General features: G+C 51.7%; 6 protein-coding genes across 6 annotated transcripts; 3 read left to right on the top strand and 3 right to left on the bottom strand.

Annotated features, from left to right (window-relative positions):
- Positions 1-51: 51 nt before the first annotated feature.
- Positions 52-948, top strand: V2A60_006298 (kinase-like domain-containing protein; the record flags this gene model as incomplete). Its single annotated transcript, XM_083257592.1, has 1 exon — positions 52-948. One exon carries the CDS (start codon positions 52-54, stop codon positions 946-948), a length of 897 nt encoding a protein of 298 aa, XP_083113718.1.
- A 114-nt stretch (positions 949-1062) lies between these two features.
- On the bottom strand, positions 1063-1524 carry V2A60_006297 (chromosome transmission fidelity protein 8; the record flags this gene model as incomplete). The annotated part of the gene is made up of 1 exon (XM_083257591.1): positions 1063-1524. One exon carries the CDS (start codon positions 1522-1524, stop codon positions 1063-1065), a length of 462 nt encoding a protein of 153 aa, XP_083113717.1.
- A 516-nt stretch (positions 1525-2040) lies between these two features.
- On the top strand, positions 2041-3637 carry V2A60_006296 (40S ribosomal protein eS6; the record flags this gene model as incomplete). Its single annotated transcript, XM_083257590.1, has 5 exons — positions 2041-2046; positions 2268-2354; positions 2561-2923; positions 3305-3472; positions 3542-3637. The coding sequence occupies 5 exons, from the start codon at positions 2041-2043 to the stop codon at positions 3635-3637; spliced, it is 720 nt and encodes a 239-aa protein (XP_083113716.1).
- A 758-nt stretch (positions 3638-4395) lies between these two features.
- Positions 4396-16471, bottom strand: V2A60_006295 (E3 ubiquitin-protein ligase TOM1; the record flags this gene model as incomplete). Its single annotated transcript, XM_083257589.1, has 4 exons — positions 4396-4490; positions 4546-9492; positions 9547-16360; positions 16424-16471. The coding sequence occupies 4 exons, from the start codon at positions 16469-16471 to the stop codon at positions 4396-4398; spliced, it is 11904 nt and encodes a 3967-aa protein (XP_083113715.1).
- Positions 16472-19636: 3165 nt separating this feature from the next.
- V2A60_006294 (rab-GTPase-TBC domain-containing protein) lies at positions 19637-22474 on the top strand (the record flags this gene model as incomplete). Its single annotated transcript, XM_083257588.1, has 4 exons — positions 19637-19720; positions 19828-20125; positions 20185-22358; positions 22412-22474. 4 exons carry the CDS (start codon positions 19637-19639, stop codon positions 22472-22474), a joined length of 2619 nt encoding a protein of 872 aa, XP_083113714.1.
- A 655-nt stretch (positions 22475-23129) lies between these two features.
- Positions 23130-23954, bottom strand: V2A60_006293 (40S ribosomal eS8 domain-containing protein; the record flags this gene model as incomplete). The annotated part of the gene is made up of 2 exons (XM_083257587.1): positions 23130-23674; positions 23891-23954. 2 exons carry the CDS (start codon positions 23952-23954, stop codon positions 23130-23132), a joined length of 609 nt encoding a protein of 202 aa, XP_083113713.1.
- Between the last annotated feature and the right edge of the window lie 2033 nt (positions 23955-25987).

Here is a 25987-nt window from a genome sequence, read left to right as displayed (position 1 = left end):
GCGAGGCTACGCCGTCATAGCTCGCCGTTCACCCAATCGCGCCTACACAACATGGAATTAGCCCAAGCCTTCGCCGCCAAGGCAGGCCTGAGCCATCTGGAAAGCCTGGCCGAGGGCCTCGAATTCAACGTCTACAAGGCCGAGTCGCCCACGCATGGCGCTGTCGTTCTCCGCGTGCCCAAGTGCAAGGTTTTCCAAAACGCCAACGACCCCGATACCGACGCCCGGGACCTCGTCCGCCAGGAGGCCGCCATCCTCGAGCTCCTCCAGACCACCGACGTCCCCGTGCCTCGACCGTACGGCTGCTACGAGATTGAGGGCTACCCCGCAATGGTGTGCGAGTACATGCCCGGCGACAGCGCGCCCGCCGACGACGCGGCGCTCGGCCGGATGGCGGCCCTCATCCACGCCACGCCCGTCCCGTCCGACTGGCCCGTCGCGCTCGTGGCCATGGAGGGCCATCGCAGCAGCGGCGGCGAGATTTCGGCGCTATTTCTGAAGCGCATGAGACGACGCTTCGCGGTGCTCGGCGGGCTGGAGCCGCAGACCAGGGGCTGGGCCGTGGACGAGGCGACGCTGGGCGCGGTGGCGCGGCCGCTCTTGGGACGGTTTGGGCCGGCGCTGCTGCACATGGACCTCCGACACGTCAACGTGCGCATGAACGCCGGACGCGTGTCGGCCGTCTTCGACTGGACCAACGCGCTCCTCGCGCCACCGGTCGTCGACGTGTACCGCAGCCTGGAGTGGGGAGCGCGTAGCGAGCCCTTCCTGGCGGGATACCGGAGCGTTCGCGCGCTGGAGACAGTGTCGGCGCGTGAGGAGGCATTTTTGAGGCTGGACGCGGCGCTGGTGCTCGCGTTGGTATTTGTATCCGAAGCGCCGGATCCTGAGAGGAGAGTGGGAGCGCTCCGTCGGGTGCAGGAGCTCTGCGAGGTGCTGAAAGCGTAGCAAGCTGGTGTACGGCCAACCCATGATTGTCCACGACTAGCTCGTGAATTCCACAAGGCAGTGTCTCTTGCTCGCATATGTATTAATGTACACGGCCAATCTATGGCCCCCCTCTTATACGGCATTCTCTGTGCCCACAGGTTCCGGCCTGCTGCCAAACATGAGCTTGTACTTGATAATCTCCACCACCTCGAGGTTCTCGCCCTCCTCCATGTGTGCGCCGCCCGAGCCATACTCCATCCTGTTCTCGCGCTTGCGCACCACGGCAATGGCCCGCGGCAGCTTCTTGACCTCGCCCGTCAGCCGCTGGTGCTGGCCGACAAACATGTGCACGCGCTTCATCCATGCCGTCCCCTGCGCCGCCGCATCACGGCCCGCGGGGTCATAGTCGGGGAACTCGATGCGCCCAATCTCTACATCGGAAAGAGGCTGCCCATCCTTGCCCTGGGGCAGGTTTATGGTGCCCTGCAGCTCGAGGAGGGCCAGCCCCGAAGGGGTTTGAATGAGTTGTGGTAGAGGGTTGGGGCCTTCTGGCTGTCTGTCTGCGCGGGGAGGTTCCAGTCTGGCCGTTGACATGGTGGCGGACAAGTTATACAGCGAGACCCAATATGAAGGCTTCTAAAAACTGGGCTGCGGGGTATTTTCTTTCGTTTTTAAAAGAGAAAGTTCATCGGGCACGTATATTGAATGACTTTGAATGAAGCTTTCACTTTGGCAGGGGGCCAGCCTTGGACAACAAGTAACTTTGCATTCTGACTCTTTGGGTTTAGCGCGATGCGAGTTGCAGCAAAGTTATGGCTTGAGCTAATTGTGGCACAGTCTGTATTACTAGCCACAGCTGTGTCCACTTATCTTTTTCCCTTCTTCTCGCTACATTCAACGGCCCCATAGCGCTTCAAGCCCTCTGCAATGTCATTGGTCCTACAGCTCTCAGAACCCTAGCGACACACAAAATTTTCCATTTCTTGCAGCGCCAAATTTCCCACACCGCGAAAGCCCGCCTCGCTCCGCCTGCCTTTTACCCGTCAACCACATACGACACTTCACTCCAGTCAGGTCAAGACAAAACTTGCACCACCACATACTGGCAAGATGAAGGTAAGAGATCTCCCTACCTCCTCCATAATGAATCTCAGATGCACCATACGATGACGACGACGACGACGAGCACAAGCGGACGATGCCATGAGCGAACTCATCAACGCTGCCGTTGTCCTTGAGCTTGCAAGAGCATTGTTGTCGCTGGTCGTCAAAATGGGATTCGAACGTTCACACATGTACAATGGAAGGATATGCCAATGCTGACTCGTTATCCTTAGCTGAACATTTCCTACCCTGCCAACGGCAGCCAGAAGCTCGTCGAAGTCGAGGACGAGCGCAAGCTCAATGCCTTCATGGAGAAGCGCGTATGTCGACACCCCTCGATCAAGAGTTTTTTCTTTCACCGCTCGTGCCAGCCTCTCGACTGCCCCGATTCTATCTTAACACATGTTCAATCAATGGATATTGTCACGGATAGCAATTGTCGTCGAGACAGGCGGGCATCTGAGCTTGATAAAATCTCGAATATTTTCTCTCCCCTGCCGACCGTACACTAACAAATCGACTCCAGATGGGTGCTGAGGTTCCCGGCGATTCCCTCGGCGATGAGTTCAAGGGCTACATCTTCCGCATCACTGGTGGCAACGACAAGCAGGGTTTCCCCATGAAGCAGGGTGTCATGGCCCCCAACCGTGTCCGCCTGTTGCTCGCCACCGGCCACTCGTGCTACCGCCCCCGCCGCACCGGCGAGCGCAAGCGCAAGTCGGTCCGTGGCTGCATCACCGGCATGGACCTCTCCGTCCTGGCCCTTTCTGTCGTCAAGCAGGGCGAGTCCGACATCCCCGGCCTGACCGACGTTGTCCACCCCAAGCGTCTCGGCCCCAAGCGCGCCACCAAGATCCGCCGCTTCTTCGGCCTCACCAAGGATGACGATGTATGTTGCTTCGCGCCCTTCCTTCCATCATACTCGGTCATCGCCTATCACGCGCCGGATGTGCTCGAAGGGGACAGCATGTTCTGTCTTCATCCTGCATGCCCGGCCGGGATAGAGTGTGAGAAAAGTCGGTCGTTTTCTTTTTGCACCTGGCATGTCCCCTCGGGTGGGACGAGCATCTTGCTTCCTTCTTTTTGATTCAATTTTGGACCTGTTGCTTGCAATTTCCCACGGGCAGGGAAAGGAACAATGGAAAATGCGATGACAAAAAAGGACAAGAAGCTTGTTCCATCCAAGGTCGACCAAAGGGCAAAACGATTGCACGAGTTTCCCGAGTTACGTATCCCCAACATGATAACTAACCGCTCCAACCCTCAATAGGTCCGCAAGTACGTCATTCGCCGCGAGGTCCAGCCCAAGGGCGAGGGCAAGTCCGCCTACACCAAGGCTCCCAAGATTCAGAGACTCGTCACCCCCCAGCGTCTCCAGCATAAGCGCCACCGTGCCGCCCTCAAGCGCCGCCAGGCTGAGAAGGTCAAGGACGAGGCCGTAAGTCATCTAGCTTTTCCCCGTCAGCAAAAAAATTCTCCCGGCATTGTAGCTAACACCAATTCTCAGAACGAGTACGCTCAGATCCTTGCCAAGCGTGTCGCCGAGGCCAAGGCTGACAAGGCTGACGCCCGCAAGCGTCGCGCTTCCTCCATGCGCAAGTAAATATGCTGTATGCGTGTGTTTCACGAGGCGTTGGTCCCCCATTTTATCCTCTCTTTTGTAATGAAGATGCTTGAGAAAACGGGGTCAAAAGAGGTTTCAGCGAAAAGAAAATTTCTTTTTTAAATCAAAGATTAGGAAAGTTCATGCGGGGAAATAAAAAAAATCAGAAATCCTACACCTCATTGTGTCGTGTAATGCATAGGCGGAGTAATAAACTGTTGGCGCTCCCCAATCGTTGTGGCATCGGCATACTGTGCACTGCTTCATGAATGTACCGACACATGATGGAAACGGCAAAATATACTTTTGCAGCGCTTGAAATCTCGTCAGCTTTCAACTAGTGACTTGCTTGGTTCAAAATGCCTCTGTGCTTCATATCTTTCACGGCGAACGCTCCAAGATAACCTAATTCGTGGACTCGAAACCATTCCTGTTCAATCATAAGAAGCCACGAGGCATAATGAATTAATGAGGTCCGATATTCTCTATTTACCATTGCTAAAAGAAAAGAACTCCTACAATCCGTAACTTCCTAGGTTCTGCACAGCGTAATACCACTTTGCCAGCTCTGGGGGCCTGCACTTCCCCTTCGCACGGCAATTAGCTCGCGGTGTGGCTGAACCTCCCATGAACCCTCTTTCGTTTTCATCAGAACCTGCACTACCAGAATAAAATTGTATATCCACGCTTCTGTCGTGAAGAGACTGGCCTGCTCGCTTGGCGCACAGAACGACTTCTGGCTCTATACGGTGTTAAGTCTAGGCAAAACCAAAGTATTCATTTCCGGCCGTTATAGCTTTGTAAAGTTGAGCACGTAGTGTATCATAACTGTCGTATTCCGGAATATCAAGTTCTATCATAGGCCGTTAGTATACAGTTCACTTTGAATAGGTTACAAAGTCACTTACGATTGAAGCAAGTATGAGATGTAGGCAGGCGATCTTTATCGCCGTAATCGCGGTGAATGTTGAACCGGCTGATACCGTTCATACCCTCAAGCTCCTTGAAGCCATTGAGAGGAACCTTGCTGGTCCCGGTGACAAATTGAAGCAACTTGGCCAGCTCTTCTTTGTCAAAGGAGCGCACTGCTCTCCAGAACCACTGGACCTGCTGGGACGATGGCGTGTAGTTATGATACTCAGTATTGCTGCGCCAGTCATCAATATCAATGTCAGGCAAACCCGAGATCAGTAGCTCCAGTTCCTGTTCGTTGAAGATGGAGATCAGCTCCGCGGGAATGATCTCATGGAAACCCTTCAAAAAGCTCTCCATCTGATCCTTGACCGACGTCAGCAGGCGGTGTTCAACAACTAGGCGTACGTATTCCTGTTTATTCTCCTCGGTGACGGGAATTTCACGACCGTTTGGAACAAGATCAACAATCTTAGTTACACCAAATTCATCCTCTTCTTCTGAAAACGTCTCCGTGATAATATCGGTGATGTCGTTCTCGAGCATCCAGCAGAGAGACTTGTAGTAGTCGGGGTCAAAGGATTCCATGTCTTTGACAGACACTGACTTGCCAAGAATGCGCTTGTACACGGCACGGCTGAAGAAACAATCCAAGAGTCTGCCTTCATACAAGGCTTTGCCAATGATTCTGCCAATAAACTTGAAATGGATACTGTCAGTGCTCTCGCCAGCGTTGGAATCTTCGTTCAAATGGAATTTGCTGAGTTTGTTGGGGTGAAAAGTGGTTCGGTCAGAGGAAACCGGGATGAATAAGGCGTTGTTTGGGTCAAACATTTGGCGTGCTAAGACCTGAAACCATTCTCTTGTGACACCGCCAGCATCCACGCCCTCTTCACCACCGAATCTGATATTAAGTTTGCCATACTTGATCTCGTCTCCGCTCTTGTAATAGAGGTTAGCAAATGAATCGCGGTACACGGATTCGCGTCGAACTGATAGCTGCAAGGGCGGATACGAGGGTCGACTCTGGCCATGCGCAGCTCGAGAATGAACAGTCCGGTTGAAGTAATTGCGCTTGTTGTCGAACTCGAGGACCTTGGGGTTTCGCACGAGCAGAGCAAATGTACCGGACATGAGCTTGGGGCTGTGCCGAACAAGCTCGTTGAGGATACGGCGGTGCTCTTCAGTAAAAGAGAAGAACAAACTGGCGGTCTGTGATTCGGCCACGGGGCTCGCGAGTGGCTCCTCGCCGGGTTGCTGACTGGGAAGAGCATCATCTTTGGTAGTCGTATTTTTGCAGACAACCATGAGAGACTCGATAAGAGGTAGCAAGATTGTTGCAACGCTAAGCATGTTCTCGCGTTGTCGAATGGCACTCAAGCAGCTGCTTAGCTTGTCCCACATACTCAAAAATGTCTGATTATGATACAGAGAGGTGAGCAAATCTTGCTTGCCCTCGTCATGTTCATCAGACGTATTTTGACCTGCCTTCTTCTTTGGCTCGAAAAGATGGTCCAAGGCAGTAAGCACTCGCAAAAGCTTATTCTGATCGGAAGCTCCTGGAGAAAATTTGGCAAGGGCAACTCCTTGAATCTCTGTTCCAGAGCTGGCTGCAAGAATGTGTGGCAGGAGTTCGTTCAGGTCTGTCACGATATTCTCGCTCAGAGCACGGGCTTGGCGAATGAGCTCCTGCCCAAAGATAGCCTTTGTTCCAGGAATAGCGCAAAGATTCTTGATGGTAGCAATCGTGTTTTGAAAAGTCTTAGAACTGCATTCTCTGGCAACAAAAATTCTCACAACCAGTGTTAGATTCTCTTCGGGGATAACGGGAGGCTGTAGTTGCCGAGAACGCTTTTGAGGCACATTATTTTGCTTCCGAGACTTGTCACTTGCTGGGCCCTCATTGGCACCTCCCGCGGTACCCGACTGCACTTCGCCGTCTTGTTCTCCATCGCCTGACTTTTCTGGCTTGGTAGTGACGGCATCGAGCGATTCTCTGCGGCGACGCTCGAGGTTTTGCAACGGCAGCGTCACTCGGTTCAGGAGGTCAGCGAGATGAGTCATGACCAAAGAGCTCTCAGTGATGAGTTCGCGATCCAGCAGCGTCAACAGTGCATTGATGGCATATTTGCTGGCCTTGGAGTCCTTCGCCTTGCCCTTGCGGCCAAAAGCTTTACGAAGCGAGGCACCAACTGTTTCGTGTTCAGTTAAAAAGAGCCATGGAATATGAGGGTTTCTAGCGCAAAGGTCCACAAGCAGATCCAGGCATTGCTGGACGATCAGCAATGGTGAGGTCTCGGAACTGGTCTGTGCAGTGCTGGAGACACTGAGAGAGGTTAAGGTTCGCTTGAGACTTTGTGGAGTACGCGGTTCGATCTCTCTCTCCTTGTCCTTGAGTCGCTTGGCCTTAATGGACAGCTGTCCAAAACTGCGCTCAACGGCATTGACATCCGTGCTGCCATCTTGTAGAATCTGAAGGAGAGTGCTGACGACTTCCAGTCTGCTTTGTCGGTTCTCGCACACATCAGCGAATACAGCGAAGAGGTAGTTTCTGAAGGACCCTTGATGCGTAATAAACATGAGCCGAAGTAGAGTTGCCACGCCCGCTTTATCAAGCATCTGGACAACTGTCCTCCGAGGTGGCTTGCTCTCTGCATCTTTGCCAGCCTCAGCATTCAAGTTGTTTCCGCCCGAGGGAGCCGCGCTGTGTAGCCCGCGCTGTAGGCCCGCGGGTGTGGTATGCTGATTGAGCGCTCGACTTTGAGCCGCCATTTCGGGGGTCAGCTGATCCATCAGGCTCTGGCCTTGCTGAAGCAGAACCTCGTCACGAAGCTCGGGCGGGAAAGTCTGCAGGATACTGGCCGTGTCCATGTCAGCCGGGCGTGCGATACCAGCATTACCGGCTTGTCTTCGGTTTCCTTCGCGTCGGCGCTGTTCTTGTCGCTCCTGCTGCGCAATTTCCAAGCGGAGTTCCTCCGGTAGGGCATCAAGAAACTCCTGAAAAACCTCAGTGGATTCTCCGGCAGGAGCTGTTTGAAGCGCCTGGGAGCGTCGTTCACTGACGGTTTGAGCAATCACTTCTTCGCGGAATTCTTCAGGGAGGGCTGCCAGGTAATCCGGATCAATACCTAGCTCTGTGATGTCGACTTCTTCTCCTCTGATGGTCGTCGTGACTCTGGGGGCCGAGCTGGCTTCAGGCTGATTTACTGGTCCTCCGCTATTTGCGCTCTCAACGCCTTCCATTGCAGTGCTTTGTTCGCCATCCTGCGCTTGATCCGCATCGGCTGCAACAGCTGCATCGAGGGCTGCCTGACGTTCTCGCTCCTCATTCTCTTGTCGCTCCTTTTCAGCACGTTCCTCCGCTTCTTTCGCGTCCTTTTCTTTCTGCTCTTCCTCGAGCTTCTGGCGGATCTCCTCTGCCCTCTTGCGGTTTTCTTCATCAACAGCCATGACTTTCTTTTGATGCTCTACAGCTGCTGGAGTAAGGGCAGCACTGATGGCGTTGCTGAGCTTGGATGCTTCGAGAACATGGTTCGTTCCAAAGATCATTCTTGCTTCTTCGCTGTATCGGCTGACAGTTGATTCCGTAGTGAAGGCAACTGCTTGGTGAGGCTCCTGGGCGACTTCTCGTCGTGCGTCATGTCTGCCAGGGCGGATAGGTGCAAATTCCCCACGAGGACCGCCCGGTCTGCTGATCTGCACGTGGAATGCTTGGCCGTTATTATTACGACCCATCATTGGCAAGAACTCCATAAGCTCGCCTAGAAAACTCATAGGCCCATCGATCATGTGGCGGCCGCCTCCGGTGAAAATCGTTTCTGGCAAGCGAAGTCCAAATGAGTTGGGATTGCCTGCCCTTGAGGAGTTTTCAGTTTCAGTATCGTTACGGCGAAGCAAGGGGTTTGATCCGTCTTCGGGGTGGCTTTGCTGGCCCGGCGGGCGGTGCATGCGAGAAAAGTAGCTTCTGAAGTCGCCGCCGTCACGATGCGTCCCAACGAACCGGGCGGGGAGGCCGCCTCGATTTTCCATTCTAGTGAAAACTGGTCGCCGGTTGTTTTCTAGAAGTAGCAGTCGGTGTCTATCATCAACCTCTGGGTTCATGCCATCCCATCCACCAGAAGGTAGATGGGGGAGATGGTCCTCAGGAGCGTAAAAGTCGTCTTCGTCGAAGTACTCTTCATCCTCAATCTCCTCCTCATCTTCTTCATCATCCTCGACATCATCTTGATCTTCATCCATGTAATGGTCGTCAAGTCCATCCATAATCTCCTGGCCATACCCTTCATCGTCACCCATAATAGCGCGCGCCATGTTATCAAGAAGATCTCTTGGCCCCATGCCGTGGATACGCGCTTCTACTTCATCTTGCACTTCTGCCTCATAGTCCACGTCTTCAGTTGGTTGCTCATCGTTTTCGTCCATATCACTGTCACTTTCCCAAGCGGAATCGTCCTCGATCGGGTTACCATCTTCATCCACAATCTCCACACGGTCTTCCATGTCTTCCATGTCAGCCGAGTCGGCAGAGTCACCCTCGCCGTCACTTTCGTCGTCGTCCTCATCTTCGTCATTCTCATCGTCGTCCATGATGACTTCCACGACGCCAGGCTCCCCATGCAGACCCTCGATATCGCCCATCTCGCCCAACTCTTCGTCGTCGTCACTGATATCATCTTCACCATCAGACATTTCTTCATCCCCATAGTCCATCTCTTCATCATACTCGTCCCCATACATGTCGGCATCTTCGTCCTCATCTTCGGACTCAGACTCATCATCTTCATCTCTTGGCTCAAGCATCCCCAGGGCAGAGTTACGATATAAATCTGGTGTTTCTTCTCGATCGTCCTCGAGATCAGACAAGGATGAAGAGGATTCATCGCATTCGTCTTCGCTTTGCTCAGCACCTGGGTCAGAGGGTACCAAGTTAGAGTGACTGAGCTCTTTTGCGGTGTCAGTCAAAATTCGAAGCACTCGCAGAATATATTTAATGGCACGTTTGACACCAGGGTAGTTCAGACTAAGCTCGGCGATGGATGTGGTCAGCTTGTCCAAGTAGCCTTTTTCATACATGAGACGACGAATCTGTGCCTGAGAGCGAGACTGACTCTTCTCCGCGTTCCTGGCGCCGGGTCGATGCTGGTCTTTGTCTCTATCGCCAATCATGTGCATCATAAGCTCCGCGAGGGACTGCATTCGAGAGTATCTTGTTTCGAAAGGTTCGTCAGATAAAGGAGCTCTTTCATAAGCTCTCAAGATTGTGTCGAGCACGAATTTGCGGACGAAGAGCAAGTCTGGCTCGTCATCGTACGCAAACTTTTCTTGGCTTTGGCTCGCAGGTTTCTCGCTTGTTTTGGAAACCAAGGCAACCAGTACACGTTGAGTTTGTGCAGAGGTGGCAAGTTTCTTCTTCGCAGCTATATTGTCCGCGGTGCCAGCGAGATTACCTTGGCAAAGCAAGTCATATATGAGATAGTTCAGAATTCCGGTTCTCGGTTTGATGGGAGTTCCAGTGGAAATCGGGGGAGCGCTTCGTTTAAAGTTGATAAACTCGACCTTGGTTCGAGTGTAGCTTTGCAGAAGCTCCGACAAGCAATTGAGCAGGAAGCACCTATACACAAAGATGGGATGCTCCTCGGACTTGAACTGTGGCTTGATCTGCTTCTTGTCGCCTCCTTCGCCAGTGGTTGGCTCCTTTTCGAATTGTTCAGAGCCAGCGTCACTCACATCAAGCTCCGGTTGGGCATCTTTCAACGCATTTGCCGCTGGTTCTTTATCATCGACTTCTCTGTAGTTGACCAGTTCACACAAAAGAAAATGAACGACGCCATCTGGGTTCTCAACTACTGGACGCTTGCTGTCAGTGATTTTAGGGGCGTCAGCCATTTCCTTGTCAGTCAACTCAGTTGATGGCTTGACCTCATCGGCAGTATTTGAGGCATCTGTTCCGCTTGGCTGGTCTTTGCTGCTTCCAGCGTCGGCTAAAGGCCCAGAATCGCTGGAAGCACCAATTCCGTCTTTTAGAGCAACAGAATTCAATCTGCCTGCTGTCTCACTCTCAGCGGGAGACCATCTAGAAAATCGAAGCATTTCGTTCGAGACTTCCACAAACAGCTCAGGCGCCCGAAGAGCAATAGGTGCCAGCGTTCGTAAATAGGTAGAAACGTCTGCGTGCCCACGATTGTTACGCTGGACATTTGGAAATTCGGCCTTGATCTCGGCGCGAATAATTTGCCGGAGAGTCTCCTCATCTTCAACAATATGCCTCAAAATTGCAATAATATGCGACGTGGCACGGATTTGCTTCATTCTCTCAGAACCATGCCCTGCCAATTGTTTGGCCATGAGAAATAGACGCTGGAGGTTCTTTTTTCGTCCCATTTGCTTTGCGAGCGAGCGCCTGCGGGTAACAATTACCAAGACTCTCAAAATGGAGGTCGCCAGAATCTCTTGCTTCCCAACGCGCGGCAGTAAGTCTAGCAGTGATTCCAGAATGTCTGAGCGCTGTTGGTCACTGATGAGAGAGATGCCGAGTTGTACCACAGCAGGCTGAACGGGATCATCAACAGTCCTTGGAGCCAACCACTGAGCTGCGACTGGTCGCTCGTCATGCGACAAAAGCGGCTCCAGAACAAGCAAAATGTAAGGGATCCAAGGCGACAGTTCATCAATCGCACTAGAATTTGGAACCTTGAGGAAATCAACATATTCCCCAACCTTGTCTCGTAACCCATCAACATTGTTCTCAAAGAAGGCTTGGTCTTGAAGTAGCAAGGCTAGCAAGTGAGCATAAGCGGCAATACATTTGCCGTTCTTCTTTTTTTCCTCCGGGTCGAGGGCTAAAGATGAGAGAGCAGACGTGAGCACACTGCCAACCTCCTCGTGAGTTTCTTGATCTTGGTGTTGCAAAACCATCGTTTGTATCAACTCGGATACTTCAATAGCGCAGTCAGGGTGGGTGCGTATGACATCCAAAGAGTGATCAATCAGGTTGGAGCGAAGCCTCAACCTCAAAGCATCAAGCTCCTCTTTGGTGCCTGAGAATTCGGCTTGGGCGAGGCCATCTTTTGTGACCGGTCTGGAACTTTGCTCGTTGACTTGGGCTTGGGCTGTGCCAGCGGCACAATCACTTTCTTCCGGAGCTTGAGCTTCTGTGTCGACAAGACCGTCATCATCTAAACCTTCCGTGAATGTATCCAAGGACATGCGGTCTGGTTCGGAAGTGCTAGTTCCGGTAGATGGAGCCCGCTGTCGAGATCTCGATGATTCTGGAGTTTTGCTTGTATTGACATCGGCATCCTCTGCTGGAATAGGGTTTCGCGGCCCTGCAAGACCGGCTTTATGAGCTCGGCAGTATTCTCGAGCATTGGACGGATTGCCATTTGCACGGAAGACAGCTTCGTGGACGAGATCCGCGTCGAACCCAACGTTTGATAAATCACTTATGATCCCACGGAGAGGGCGCCAATCGAAGCGAACATCGGTATAGTTGAGAAGCAGAAAGGGAGCCTTGTCCTTGGGCGTTGAGGCGGGTTCATTTTCGGCAGTAGCAACCAGCTTGAGGATATCTAAAATCCGCTTTGCCGTCTCATCCGAAACATGTTCGACCAAGGTCGAGTCCCACATTTCGAGCATTGGCGGCAGAATTGCACAGCGAAATTCCACAACGATTTGCTGGTAAATGTTGGACACAACCTGATTTCTGTCGGTGTGGCGTTGAAGGTTAAACTGATTACTGGTATCAACCAGGTACTTGCCGTTGACAAGTAGAACATATAGTTCAAGAATCTTCTTCAGGCCGAATGCCGCGACCTTGGCCTTCGATAGTTCATCAGGGCGGCTGGCATTCGAGCCTTCACGAACAGCATTTGTGAAGATTCTGAGGATAGTATTGAGCACGTCTAAGCCTCCTTGCTCCTTGAAAGCAAGAAGCACGGGGATTATAATATGGACATGAGTTCGGTCAGGCTGTCGGCCTGGCTGATTGTCGATGAGCATCTCGTGAATGGTATGCATCATGATAATCCAGTAGTGGAATTCCTTGGAACCTGGATTAGGTGTCGAAACAGATGGCGACAACTGATCAAGCACAGTAGCTGCCAACTCCTTTGCCAGTTCCAAATGTCTAGGCCTAGGGAATGGGTCTCCGTGAGTTACCTCGCGTCTTGGAACCAGCGCTTTGCCGATATTCTGGAAGAGCGGGAATGAAGTTGGGATCATAGGATGCAGGAGCAGTTTGAGAGCCTCGTAGTTGTGGAATCGCGTGGATTTCTGTTCCTCCTCTGTAGGCGACTTCGGAATCTCGGCCCCTTCAGGTTGCTTCCAAGCGCCTGTACTTTTCAAAACGTCGGGCAGCGATGTACTGTCGTTGCCGAAGACCGCATTGTTGACGGGTGGTTCGCCTTCAGGACTCGATCCACCACGCTTGATTGACCAGTGCTGGGGAACAGTTGCCAGTTCGCCGGCCTCCTCAGCAAGGACTCCCCGAAGCAGTGGGCCCATGGATTTGATTAGTTGCAGGTAGTAATCAAAAGCATTGACAGGATAGAACTGGAGCGAATGCGATCGAGATGAGTTGAAGCAGTCAGAGAGGATCTTGATGAAATTTTGCGCGTTCAAGAGAGCCTTGACTATCTTGGTGCCAGACAGCAGCGGCTCTGGAAGATTTAGGCCGGGCAGTTCCAGGTTTGGCGAGAGAAACGGGCCGAAGTATGGCGGAAGCGCCTCCGTCTTCATGGCTAGAGGCCGAAGAGTGTCAATCGAATTTTGAGCACGTTTCAAAAGAGACGGGAGACTTCGCACAGGGGCATGCTCTACAAGCTGCGCAACAACTAAATTCATCGATCTAGCCGCTGGAGATTCGCTGTAGTTAGCGGGCAGACTGGGCAACTCGCAGATGTCGAGAAGCAGCTCGATGCCGCCTTTTTCGACGAAGTTGGTCTTGATGAAGGTGCTGGAAAGATATGATGTGAGAAAAGTGGCCAAGGCATAAATATAAGGCGTAATAGTATCCGGTTTCCTGCTTGAGACGGGCTCGCTCGTGTCATCTTCGACAATCTGAGGAGTCGCCGAGTCCTGCATGGTTACATCTGAGTTCCTCGTTGGCTTCGCAGGTGTGAGATCCTCGCTCTTTCTTGTAACATGCCCATGTTGATCGATCGAAACGACTTTTCCGGTTTCATCAGTACCGAGCAGGCGAACACCCCAGTTATCTTCTTCTGCCTTGCGAATGCCAAAATAGCGCACTTTAGCAACCATGTCGATGACTGCATTCGAGATAGCAGTCCTGAGAGGAGGGTGATGGCGAGCCAATTCATCAAAGCTTCCGCCAATAGCATTAGGCAGATCAATATCTAGCTCCATGCACCTGACATGCTCGGGGCTCTCAAAGATTTCCAAGTAACTGTCAAATGCACGAGAAGATACTACCAGCTTCATTCCAGAGTTGTTGAGAGAGATGGAATTGAGTACTTGCGGCACCACATTTATGGCTTCGGAAGATGCTAGAATGCCTCCGGCAGTAACGTCACCATGTTTGGAGGTGCGAAGCAATTCTTCACTCGGGGGATGCGGTCGCTGATCTCTCTCAATCATGGCTGTTACGTCAGACGCCTCTGAAGCCTCGTTTGAACCTTCTTCTGCATCCCTGATTTCATCCTGCGGCGACATATCGGTAATACTTCGACCAGTAATTGCCTCGAGATACGTCTTGATCATTCCAGATTCTGAAATGGCTGCGTAACTGGTAGGATCATTATTGATGAAGTCGCTCAAAATAAGAACAGAGTTCGTCCAAATAACAGAACCAAAAGACGTCTTATCTCCGATTATGTCACGTAGGCTAGCAAGGAGATCGGATTTCTCAGCCAGGTTTCGCAGTAATCGTTCTGTGTTGCCGCTATAATTGTACGAGTTGGACATGATGCGGTGGATAAATTTCAAGAGCCACTTGAGCGTCTGTTGCTGATAGTATGGCACCTCGTAGTCAACCGCACTTGACTGGTGCTCCGGAGTAATACCCTTGGAGGCTGCTACCAAATTTTTTGCCTCAGCTACAGTATCAACAACCAGTTTCGAGACAGCATCAAGACCATCAGCACTGAAAAAGGCCATGAACGCGGGAGAGAATGCCCAGATCAAACCATCCAAGAACGCCAGAACCATAGAGTGGTGCCGCTCAGCTACTGATGAGCGAATATTCAGGATGTGAACGAGGATCTCCATAAGACCTGCAGAAGCCATTTCGCTTCCAATTCTCGTTGCCATAGATAGATTGAGCGTGAGGGAGAACAGGTTGTTGCGCCAGTTGTCGGTCTCAGTTACCTGATCACCATCGTCTTCAGCACTGGGAACCTCCATCCCAGCCACAGCTTTGCGGATGACGTAAAGAAGAACACCATGGTTAACGTTGGCATTGAGAGCGGACAGAACATCCTGCGCCCGACAGGGAAAGCTAGACATTGCTTCCATGAGAGCGAGGGAGATTGTCTGAAGCCATAACGGTGAATCAGCGTTACCGTCTGAAGACGGATGAATGAGTTCTGCAAGTTGGTAAACAAGTTGGTATCGGCGTGTCTCGTCCATGTCTTGTCTCAACACTTTTTCCACAAAATTTGACTCTGTGTGAATATAGGCCAAGTTGGTAATGGCAAGCAGGCGGGCTCCAAGAATTTTCTGGCGAGACTTTTGAGATCCAGTAAGGGCTTTGGCCACTCGGAATCGGTGAAAGGCCTCGTACTTGGATGCTTCGGTCATGTCATTTGGAAGTTTGTCCAATAGCTGACTCATACTGGATGAAATAAGTATCGACTGCGGAATGTCAAATGTCTTCTGCGCAGACCCATCTACCTCATCCACCATGCCAGGCATACGGGATACCGAAGGAGATGACTCCTCGATGTGGGTGTTGCGAGGCTTGGGGGTGTGTTGTGTTCCAGCGATTGTCGAACTGCGCCGCAGAGGTGTCGGCGTGGAAGGTTGGGAAGAGCGACCCCCTTCAGCAAGCACATCATGGGATACTCTGGCATCTTTGGGGTAATATCGCACCCGCACATCGCCCCAATCTGACCAGCGCTGGTCTTCAGATGTGGCGAGTGCTACCAAATCCGTGGCATGAGACTTCGTAGTACCCTTGGTCTGCACCGGCGTTTTATCTTTAGAGCGCGGAGTGGGTGTCGTCACTGGGCCCGGGTCAGCAAGGTTTACTACCGTTGCTTTGGAAAAGGCTTGTGCTATTTGCTGGACGCGATCCAGATCAATGTTGTAGTGATTGGCGAGAAGGGCTGCGCTAATGTGCTTAGAGGAGTTGCCGATTCGCTTCACCGAAGCCTGGTATCTCTGTGCAAGCTCAGAGCCTACTTCAAGGGCAGATATCAAGAGCGACAGAGCCTTGCTGTTTAGGAGGTCGCTAAGATGAGCACTACTTGCGTAGATGCTTCTGTTGCCGCAGTGCTCCAGCAGTAGACGAGAGAATGTCAGAATGGCTTCAACAAGCTCTCGATCACCTTCCTGGCTATATCCGAGCTTTTTCAGCTCTTGATCGTCCCATTGTTTCTCGTCGGCAAACGCTCCTTGCCCGGACAGGTTGCGAAGGATGTATGAGTCGAAGTCATCGGTCTGGGGTCCAAGATTCAGCTTGTATGTGGTGCAGAACACTTCCAAGATAGCATCAAAGCGATTCAAGAGAGGAATCCAGTGATACAAATCACCCCGTCCAAATGGCCATCGTGTCGGGTATGTAGCGAGGTGTTGTGGCAGTAGTGGAAGGGATATTGTGGAGGCGACCTCGACATAGCTCTTGAGCCATGGTGACTGTGAAGCGATGGGTTAGTGTGTCAAGACCAAAGATGTTTTCAGGGACGTATATAGGATTACCAAACTATCACGATGCTTAAGTTGCATCTCCTTTGTGATCTTGCCCATCGTGAAAGCAGAAGCGGCAGGGCCGCATGAACAAATACAGGCGTCCCCTCCACTCTCTTAATCAGTCTGTTGCGGCGACAGCTTTTCCTGCGTGGGCGGAGTGTCCTCGGATGGACAACCCCTGGGCCTCTTGTATTTGAGGTTGGAATGTTTCGTGCGTATGTGTTGAGGGCGACGAAAAGTTTAGCTTCGGTTCTGGACAACCCGTGAGACTCGCAGAACAGCGGCCGGCTTCAATATATCAAGCTAACTAGTAGCGAGGGCTGTATTGACAGGATTTTGGGGGTAAGCAGAGTTGATAAAATTCTTTGCAAGAGCTCGGAACGTCAGCCAGGCGCAACTTTAAAGGCGGGTGCAGGTCGCCGTCAAAGAGCTTTTCCCAACTTTAGTTGTGACGTAGACGATAGTAGGTGGGTGGGTATTTCGGACAGTCGTGCTACCGAGCTGCAGTCGGAAAAGAAAGCCAGCTTTGCTCGCGTGCGAAAACACGAAGCAGAAACTGGATGACGATGTTGGAGAGTTGTTGGTGGTGGTGATGGGGAGAAGAGATGCGGTATCAAAAAAGTCCAGGCAAGGCCTGGTCCAGGTGCCACGAGGTGGGCCTTTGCGTAATGGGCGTGTCAAACGACGGAGCACAGTGGACAGTTTGGAACGCTGGCGAGCAGGTACCTTTTGGGTGTAGCGCGACTACCAATGTACATACAAGCGATGGTTATCAGGTAACTGACAAGTAAGGTACTTACCTACCAACCTCTAGGAGGTAGGTACCTACCGTAGGTAGGCAGGTAGGTAGGTAGGTCGGCAGTGATATGCCAGCTGATCAGTTAGGCTTCCAAGCCTCCGTGAATAGAGGTAAGGTTGATCAGGCACACAGCATCACAGTATATTAGTATGTAGGTGGTTTGTAGCCTATACCCATCTGTACTAAGAGATGAATCACTACCTACAGTGTATGGTTGTAAACATAGTTGGCTTAGTATCTCACGACCTATTGGTGCGGTACCTAAGTAGCAGGGGCGCTAGCACCAAAGCCAGCAGTTTGTTTCGGTGAAGCTGGAAACCCCCACGAGGTTTTAATCTGCAGCTAGGCTAGTTAATTCAGCGGATGATACCCTGTACCTGTGAGCTTGAATGTTTCTATTTATCGTAGAAAAGCTTCTCTTTTGCTAACAGGATCTCAAGCACGGGCGATGTCAATTCCACAGTGACCAAACAAATCTTGGGCTGAGTTTGGTTTTTAGGCAGTGTGCCCTAGGGGATTGTATTAATTCGCGAGAGTGCTCTGTATTTGCTGCCCTGCTACACTCGGGAGCCAGCCGCCTACACAACTAATGTAGTTTTTCTGTGGTACGAAGCCGCCATTACCACACTGACATGTCACGCAACGGAATACAGCACCTGGAGAAGCACAAAATCCTGCCTACGAATCATAAATCTTTTGACCGAAGCCGCGAATAAGGTATCTGCCAATGCCTCGAGGTCTGTCAAAGTCAGGTATGGGCCTGCTGACGCCAATATATATATATATATAAGAGAAAATCGTCTCCAATCAAAAGCAGTCGCGAAGTCGGCACCGCAGGCCACGTCATGCTCTGGTGGAGAGAGTGGTTGGTAAGAATCAGAGGGAATGCAGTAACTGTAGGGCGTGAGTGTGCCCAAATAGAGAGTATTGACAAGGGGAGTATGACGTGTATTGTATTAGGCACGGATACGGCGTCGATCGACGGCAACGGCAACGTCAAAGCTGGGCTGGGAAATGGGAGAGGTGCAATACAAGCTGAAAAGATTGAGTGTCGTGTGTTCTGCGTGACACCAGCATTAACAGCGTATCCGTGGTTGATGAAAGACGGAGCCGCCGGCAAAGCAAGGAAGCTACCTAAGTACTCCGTACTTAGCCCAACAAGCAATTTATTGCTAGAGACACTTGAATGGGCTGTCGGTACTCGTCCTGCTTGCTACTAGATCGTGGTGGTGGATTGTGTAGAAAGATGCCTGATGAGTGAGTACATGGCCAACACACCAGATGGAAAGGACGAATAAGTATAAAGCCCGCTAAAATGGCAAGTGCACACCGTATCATCAAGTTGTAATAATAAGAGTCGACTGTTTGGCTGCCTCTGGTTATGCCTGGTGTAAAAAACGGAGCACATACGCATGTCCCTACCTATATGACTGACTACATAGGCCAAAACGCAGCTATTTTATCATGGACGCATGATTGCCAAATCCACAAAAACATAAATCAAATGGAAAGATAATAGAAGCGAGATTTGATATTATAATAGAGTACATATTTGTACAAAACATATTCATTCCATTCTTTGCTAGTAAACCCGCCTAAATCTGCTACGGAGTACTGAGTACTACGTAGTACAACCGACGTCTTGAAGCACGGCGCGCCCGCACATCCACCACAGTAGCCACAACATCTGCGCCCCCCAGACAGCGCATTGAGTGCCCCGGAGATCCTGCAATGCTGCCAGGGCACACGCAACCAAAAAGATTCCGAGAATGAGCGTCACAGGGGCCTGAAACGACGCTAAACCTCAACAACGGCTGGCGGCGCTGGGGGCCAGCCCACTCGCTGTTGGCTGCAGACCGGTTCCTGAGCCCTTGCCGGCGCTAACAGTTCGCAGGCCGCATGTTGCCAGAACCAGGCATAGGAACAATTCAAAGCATTCTGCCTCGCCCGAGTCATCCATGGTAATAAGAGGCAGTATATCGCGGTACCACACGCCATGGGTTGCTTGAAAAAAGTCATTTCAACGAGCCCAGCCGGCTTAACGCATCTCTCCGCCCACAGCCCGTAAATAGCGTGCCAGCGGCTCCAGTTAAGGGGAATCGCAAGGGGGCCATGGGGGGCCGGCCACATCGCCAACTCCCACCAGCGCCACCCTAATAAACTAAACATTGTCCTCGAGGCCCGGGCCCCTCTCGTTGATCCTTCACGCTGCTGCCACCGTTCCCTTCTCTCGCAGCTACGCATCTTCTACTGCCATAGCAAAGATACCCTTCAGATTATACAACATCATACCTGCTTCCATTGCCTAGCTGGCCTAGCATACCACTGCCGCGGATGCACGTGCGTCCCTGGCCTCGAACCATCACCGCGTCACAAGACTAGCAATCGCCCTTTTTTTCCGAGCCTTCAAGTACCACGCAAGCATGTCTCAGCACGGTACCGCCCACGACGAAGAACGCAAGTCTGTCGAGGACAAGCGCTCACCGGAAGCATCTGATGGAGAAGCTGTACGTGCTTTGTTTGCGCTGCCGCTATGCGAATGTTGCAGTTCTTACTGAGCAAACACGAACGGCCAAGTGTCCGCTGCGATTGCCACGATACTAACATGCCGCAGGCTGTCGAAAATGAAGAATCCTTCGAGGACGCCGTTGACAATGTTGACTCCGTGTCAGTGCGATCTCTCACCAAGAGAACCGCCTCAACCTCCAAGGTTCCTGCTCCCGAAGAGCCCACCCCTGAAGAGCAAACCGAGCAGAGTACGCACAATCATGCACGCCAGACCGAACTCGAGGCCGCTCAAGAAACCGATACCAAGTCGCATCGCGAATCATCTCCCTTGTCTAGACGGCTGTCTACCACGTCGAACCTCGATAATGTCAATCTAGATGACGAAGCTGCTCCCTCGGCTGATGGTATAATATACTTGTATACTTCAAGCATGTTGCTCAGCAAGCTAATGGCTCGCTCACAGCAAGATCAAAAGTTTCCACCGAAAGCGAACAACCCCCTAAGACCTTGTCCCTTAGCAGCATTACGAGCGCGCTTCCCTCTTTGCCATGGTCCCCGCCTGGCGGTACATCACCCGCAAAAAGCCCCGGAGCATCGTCTACCACCACAACGGCTACGCCATCTAGCGCTGTACCGACGCAAGCTCCGCCACCGCCGACCAGAAAACTCACTGGGGCCTTTTCGTGGCTGTCTCGAAACTCATCTACTAAAGATGCGGTGCCGACCCAACAGACTAAGCAGCGACGAAACACTGCCAGCTCCGTCGGCACTCTGACGAGCAACCCTGAAATGATGCTTGGCAAGCTCGAAGAAGAAACCGAGAATGGCAAAACGGAAGCCAGAAAAAGTCTCAAGGACAGATTCAAACTGCTACGCCTACAGCAAGAGGCCGGCATTCCTCCCCATGTGCTGGAGGACGATAATGGTACCAATGGGGCTGGTCTCGGATTGGTCAGCGGCGACACAGGATCAGTTGCCAGCGAACTGGCTTCACCTAGCCCTGTACCGACTCCCACGGTGGATCTCGCACCTGGAACTGTATCTGGAGTTAATGCCGGCCCTTCTGCAATGCCAGAGGCCCTGGTAGACTGGGACCTGTGGCAGTCGGTTGTCTACGAAGGTCCTGCTGTTGTCGCACGCACTAGTGCTGAGGAACTTAACCGCGCCATCACTACGGGAATTCCTAGCGCGATCCGAGGTGTTATTTGGCAAGTATTAGCGCAAAGCAAGAACGCTGAGCTGGAAGCTGCGTACAAGGACCTGGTTGTCAAGGGCACAGACAAGGAGAAAAAACGTCACAGCGGCAGCACTACTGCCAGCGCATCAAGCAGCGGAAACAGCGTTCAGAATGGAGAGACCATTACATCATCAGCTTCTTCGGTCAAATCTGACCGCTCTGGAACGAATACCAGCACGTCATCAAAAGCTGAGAAGACAAGTGAGCCAAACCCGAAGGCGCAGGCTGTAGCCGCTGCTGAGCGCAAGAAGAGGGAAAAGGAGGAGGCTGCAGCTTTACAGAAGCTTGAGAAGACTATCAAGCGTGATCTTGGCGCCAGAACCAGTTACTCCAAGTACGCTGCTTCAGCAGGCCTGCAGGATGGTTTGTTTGGCGTCTGCAAAGCATACGCTCTTTACGATGAAGGTGTCGGATATGCGCAAGGCATGAACTTTCTCATAATGCCACTTCTATTCAATATGCCGGAAGAAGAAGCCTTTTGCTTGCTTGTCCGTCTCATGCACAACTACGACCTTCGAGAACTATTCATTCAGGATATGCCTGGTCTTCACATGAGATTGTATCAATTTGAGCGACTCCTCGAGGACGTGGAGCCAGCCCTGTACTGCCATCTTAAACGTCGCGGGATTTCTTCCCACCTCTATGCCACGCAATGGTTCCTCACGCTTTTTGCTTACCGCTTCCCTTTGCAGCTTGTCCTTCGCATCTACGATCTCATCTTCTCTGAGGGCCTCTCCGCTATTTTGAGATTTGGCATTGTGCTGATGCAAAAAAACGCGCATCTTTTACTCGCCATATCCGATATGCAACAGCTCACAACACATCTCAAGGACAAGGTCTTTGATGTGTACATTGACAAAGACCCTAGTGCGGGAAGTTTGCTGGAAAATGGATTCTTCGGCAGTTCAAGTGCCAGCATGGACAAGGAAGTCTACAGGGCGGACCAGCTAGTCAAGGATGCATCTGAAGTCAAACTCACTCCCGAAACATTGAAAATGTATACCGTGGAGTGGGAGGAAAAGACCAAGGCTGAAAAGGACCGCGAGACAGAGCTTCAAGACCTGAAAATGGCCAACCAGAGTTATGCTATCCAGCTCCGCAAATTGGAAGAAAGAGTCGAGGCTTGCGATCGCGAACAAGCTGATCTTGCAACCGAGCTCGTACACACAAAGGTCGAAAACCAAGAGTTAAAGGATGAAAATGAAAGTCTCAAAGGTCAAGTCCAGGAGCTTCGAGTCGTGATTGAGAAGCAGCCATTAGAGATAGAAGAAGCTTGGAAGCTCGAAAGAGACAGTCTCATGAAGCGCAACGAAAACGTCCATGAAGAAAACAGGAAGTTGGAGCAAGAGTTGGCAGAGTTGGAGGAGGTACTCGTTCGGACCAAGATGCAATACGCAGAGGTGAGTTGGCCCCTCCTTGGTCCTCGAATTCTTGACTGACCTTCCGGGTATAGATTAACTCTCAGCATGAGACGCTCAACAGAAAATGGAGTGATCTTAAGCGACAATTCGCATAACTTGGGTCCCGCCGTTGTCTTCTTTTCGACGCGGATTATCCGGAGGGGGAAAAATGACTGTAGAACAGTTGAAACTGTACATATTCTCTTGGTAAGCCGCGCATGAGACGCGCTTTTTTGGAGTTATACAATAACGAACTGGATGGTGGCAATAGATATGAATTTTGAGAGTGGTAGTGTTTCAGGCATGCACTATTATATTCCACTGGGCAGCGCAGGATTGCTAGAAGAAGCACAAACCATTTATGCCTAGTCAAACTTTTTTCCCTAGTTACGCATGACGTATAGATTCACGATCATGCATCCTTCATCAAAGAGCAATAAAGCATGGTTAATGATGATACATCACTACACAAGGAATCACGACTGCCAGCGCTAAGAAGCGTGTGGACCGGATGAATGAATTCATGTAGTTTAATTTTTTTTGCAAACTCCCTAATGGACCCATTCCGATGCTTACGTGAAGCTCATCATGCCCTGCAAATGCCAAATGTAGAATGTGCAAAAGACAGGGACAAAAATTCTTGAACACCATACCAAAGAGGCCATGGAGAAAACAGCCCACCGCTACCAGACGATAATGTCCTCCGGGCCGAGCCAATGTCAAGTTTTTCCGTTTTTTAAAACAAACCAAGTAAACGCGCGAGCGCAACGTTTACTTGTGGAGCTTCTTCTGGTAGAAAGCGAGCTCCTCACCCTCCAGGATGTAGCCGTCGCAGCGGCCGGACTGGCCAGGACGGCTGGAGATGATGGCGAAAAGGCGACCGGCCTCGAACTGCTTCTCGATGGTGTTCTCGACCTTGCCCTGGGCGGCGTAGCGCTCGGCCTGCTTCTTCTCGACCGACTTGGAGCGCTTGACCTCCTCTTCCTTGATACCCTGGGCCTTCTGGCGGCGACGGCCGATGGGCTGACCGTAGTGGGCCTCGTACCACTGACGGAAGGGGGCGGCGTCGACCTGGACAACGGCGCTGCGCGTCAGGGTGTTGGTGCGGACCAGCTCGTTGTTGGACGGGTGGTAAGCGACGGCGATGACACGGGTCTTGCGGGTGCAACCCTCGGAGGCCCAGGCAAAGTTACCCGAGTCGAGGCGCAGGGCGCGGTACTTGTGGTTACCGCCGCGGGTGCGGACGGTGTGGACACGCTTGGCGCCGATACGGGTGCTAGAACCCTGGCGGCCAGCCTCGAAAGCGCGCTTCTTCCCTATTGTCAAAGGTCAGAACGCATGTTCTCAAGCAAATGCTGAAACATACGGGCTTTCGGCAAAAAAGAGTCAAGCAAGGAGCGACCAGGAAAAACCTTCACCTCTCCACTGTTACGCAGAGAGAGTAGCATTTCGGCAGCCCCTTCCTTGCTCTTCTCCTCCCCAAAACACAGATATATTCTTTCGCATTGAATGTTATAAGGATCAGTACGCACGGTAGTAGGCACGCTTGGCGCCGGTGGCGGAGCGCTTGTGACGGGAGTCGCGAGAGATACCCATGATTGCGAGTTCTGCGGAGAGAGTGCGAAGTTAGCAACGATTGAACGTGCAAGACGGAAAAGAGAGGATAGACAAGGCCTCCAGAGACACGATGATTGGCAATGGGAATGCGAAAACGACGAGTCGCTTCAACCAGCACTGGGCGACACCAGAAGTGAATTGTGATATTCGAGGCTGGCTTCAATTCGCTAGTGATATGTTGAAGAACAGTCGTTGTCGTCGTTGCTTTCGTCGTGGTCTGTACAAGGCGTACAAGAAGATTCACTGACCTGATGATTCTGCTGGTCACCAGTTGCAATCTAAAATTGTCGGATGTGGGAGAAGTGAACTTTTCGACTTTGGGGACCTGACGGTGGAGGGCACAACTGGAAAATTGTGGTTGTGGGCTGGGGGCTGCGCTAGCCCCAGGTACGTACCCTGCCGGTCAGGGCTTTTCTTGCAGACCGACAGTGATTCGGCGAATGGTTGTTCCGCCGACCTTTGGAACAAAGTCACGTGCGATCCCTCGCTCTTAAGCGAGATCGAAAATGGAAAGTGGGACCGTCCCAGATCTTGTAACAGTATCCGTAGTCTGTCCGTACGGATACTCCATACCGAGTGCAGATCAGAACTATGTGTACGGCGTTTGCTCCCTCTCCTCTTGGTTAAGCACTATTTCACGAGCTCTGACTACCACACACTCTTCGCCGCGTCTGGAAGACTCTCTTACCGAACTAGAAAAAAACTATTCTGGTAGCACACCGCCAAATGAACCCTGCGATTTCCTGCCGTGACTCTAACCACTGTTCTTCGTAATGCGGTGAACAGCTGGATCAGCGATTTCACATCTCTTATTGATTTAAAAGATCAAATGCCATTCGCATGCGAAATAACCTTGATTGATGCATATTATTCATATTCTGCTAATATGTCTCATCGTCGAATTGAAGTTATTCGTTTGCCAACTCTGTCAACTAAACACTAGCTGCTGTAGATTTGTTGTCTGCCAAGTGTTGATACCCGTTTGCGACCTTGAGATCAGCCCCAGGGAGATTGGAAAAGGCCTCCATTTCTACTTGTGACTCTCCAACCATTGCTCCACGTTGCTGGAGAGATTCTCAACTGAGTTTGTTACTGCGGAGGTTAGGAGCCTCCTAACCCTTAAGGCTTTACTCCTCCTCGTCCTCGACCGTATCAACGACGCCGTTGCTAATATTCGGCCATTTTGCTCGGCTTACTAAAGATACTTATCGGGACGCCTGAACCGCGCGACTAAAGCCGATGAATCCCTGCGCTGCAGTATTTGAGCCCGATGGGTCGAGTACACAGCCGCGTCGTAGCGCAGACACTCTCGTCCTGTGCAACGAAGAAGACCCACGTGGGCCGGACTCGAGCAAACTTGACCTTCCTTCAGACTCCCTGGCTATACCTCTTCCTGTAGGTCAAAATCACAGGCGTTGCTGTTCCCCCTGTGGCTGACCGGTGGTTAGGTCGATACGACGTACGCGGCTCATCCTTCTTTGGGCTTGTCTATGGACTATTCGCCTCGAGAAGCCCCGTGTTACGCATTGCCTGACTTCACCTTCGGGTTGTCAGTAAATAGTTACTCACTTGGACAGTATAAACAAACAACCGGCCCCCAGTATCATCATCCTTTGCCGCCCTGGCCGCCATCGGTACCTCTAGGCTTCGCGAACCCTTTACATCAGTACTACTACCTGTTATCGCCTTATAGCAGACACAATCCTGCTCGAGAAGCAGATGCGACTGTCGTAAATCGAGAGATAGAGTCGCTGTGTACTGGAACTATCGCTATGAAACGGGGTCCGCGTCGTGGCAACTAGTACTCACACGAAAGCAACTCGTCCACTAGCTCCCACTCCTCAGGGCATGCCAAATCACCTACCGGCTCGAATGTGAACTCTCAGCGCAGCTCTCGGCGTGAGAGTGTCAATGCCTCGCATTTCTCGGCCCGATCGGAAAATTCCTGTGCAGCTGTGGCAAGCAACAGCCCAACGCGAGGCACTGCTGGAAGGCTATCTGACCGACCGGAG

The sequence above is a fragment of the Cordyceps javanica genome, chromosome 4 (genome assembly GCF_051103115.1).
Source record: "Cordyceps javanica chromosome 4, complete sequence".
Taxonomy (NCBI): domain Eukaryota; kingdom Fungi; phylum Ascomycota; class Sordariomycetes; order Hypocreales; family Cordycipitaceae; genus Cordyceps; species Cordyceps javanica.
This window is presented reverse-complemented; position numbering and strand designations above follow the sequence as displayed.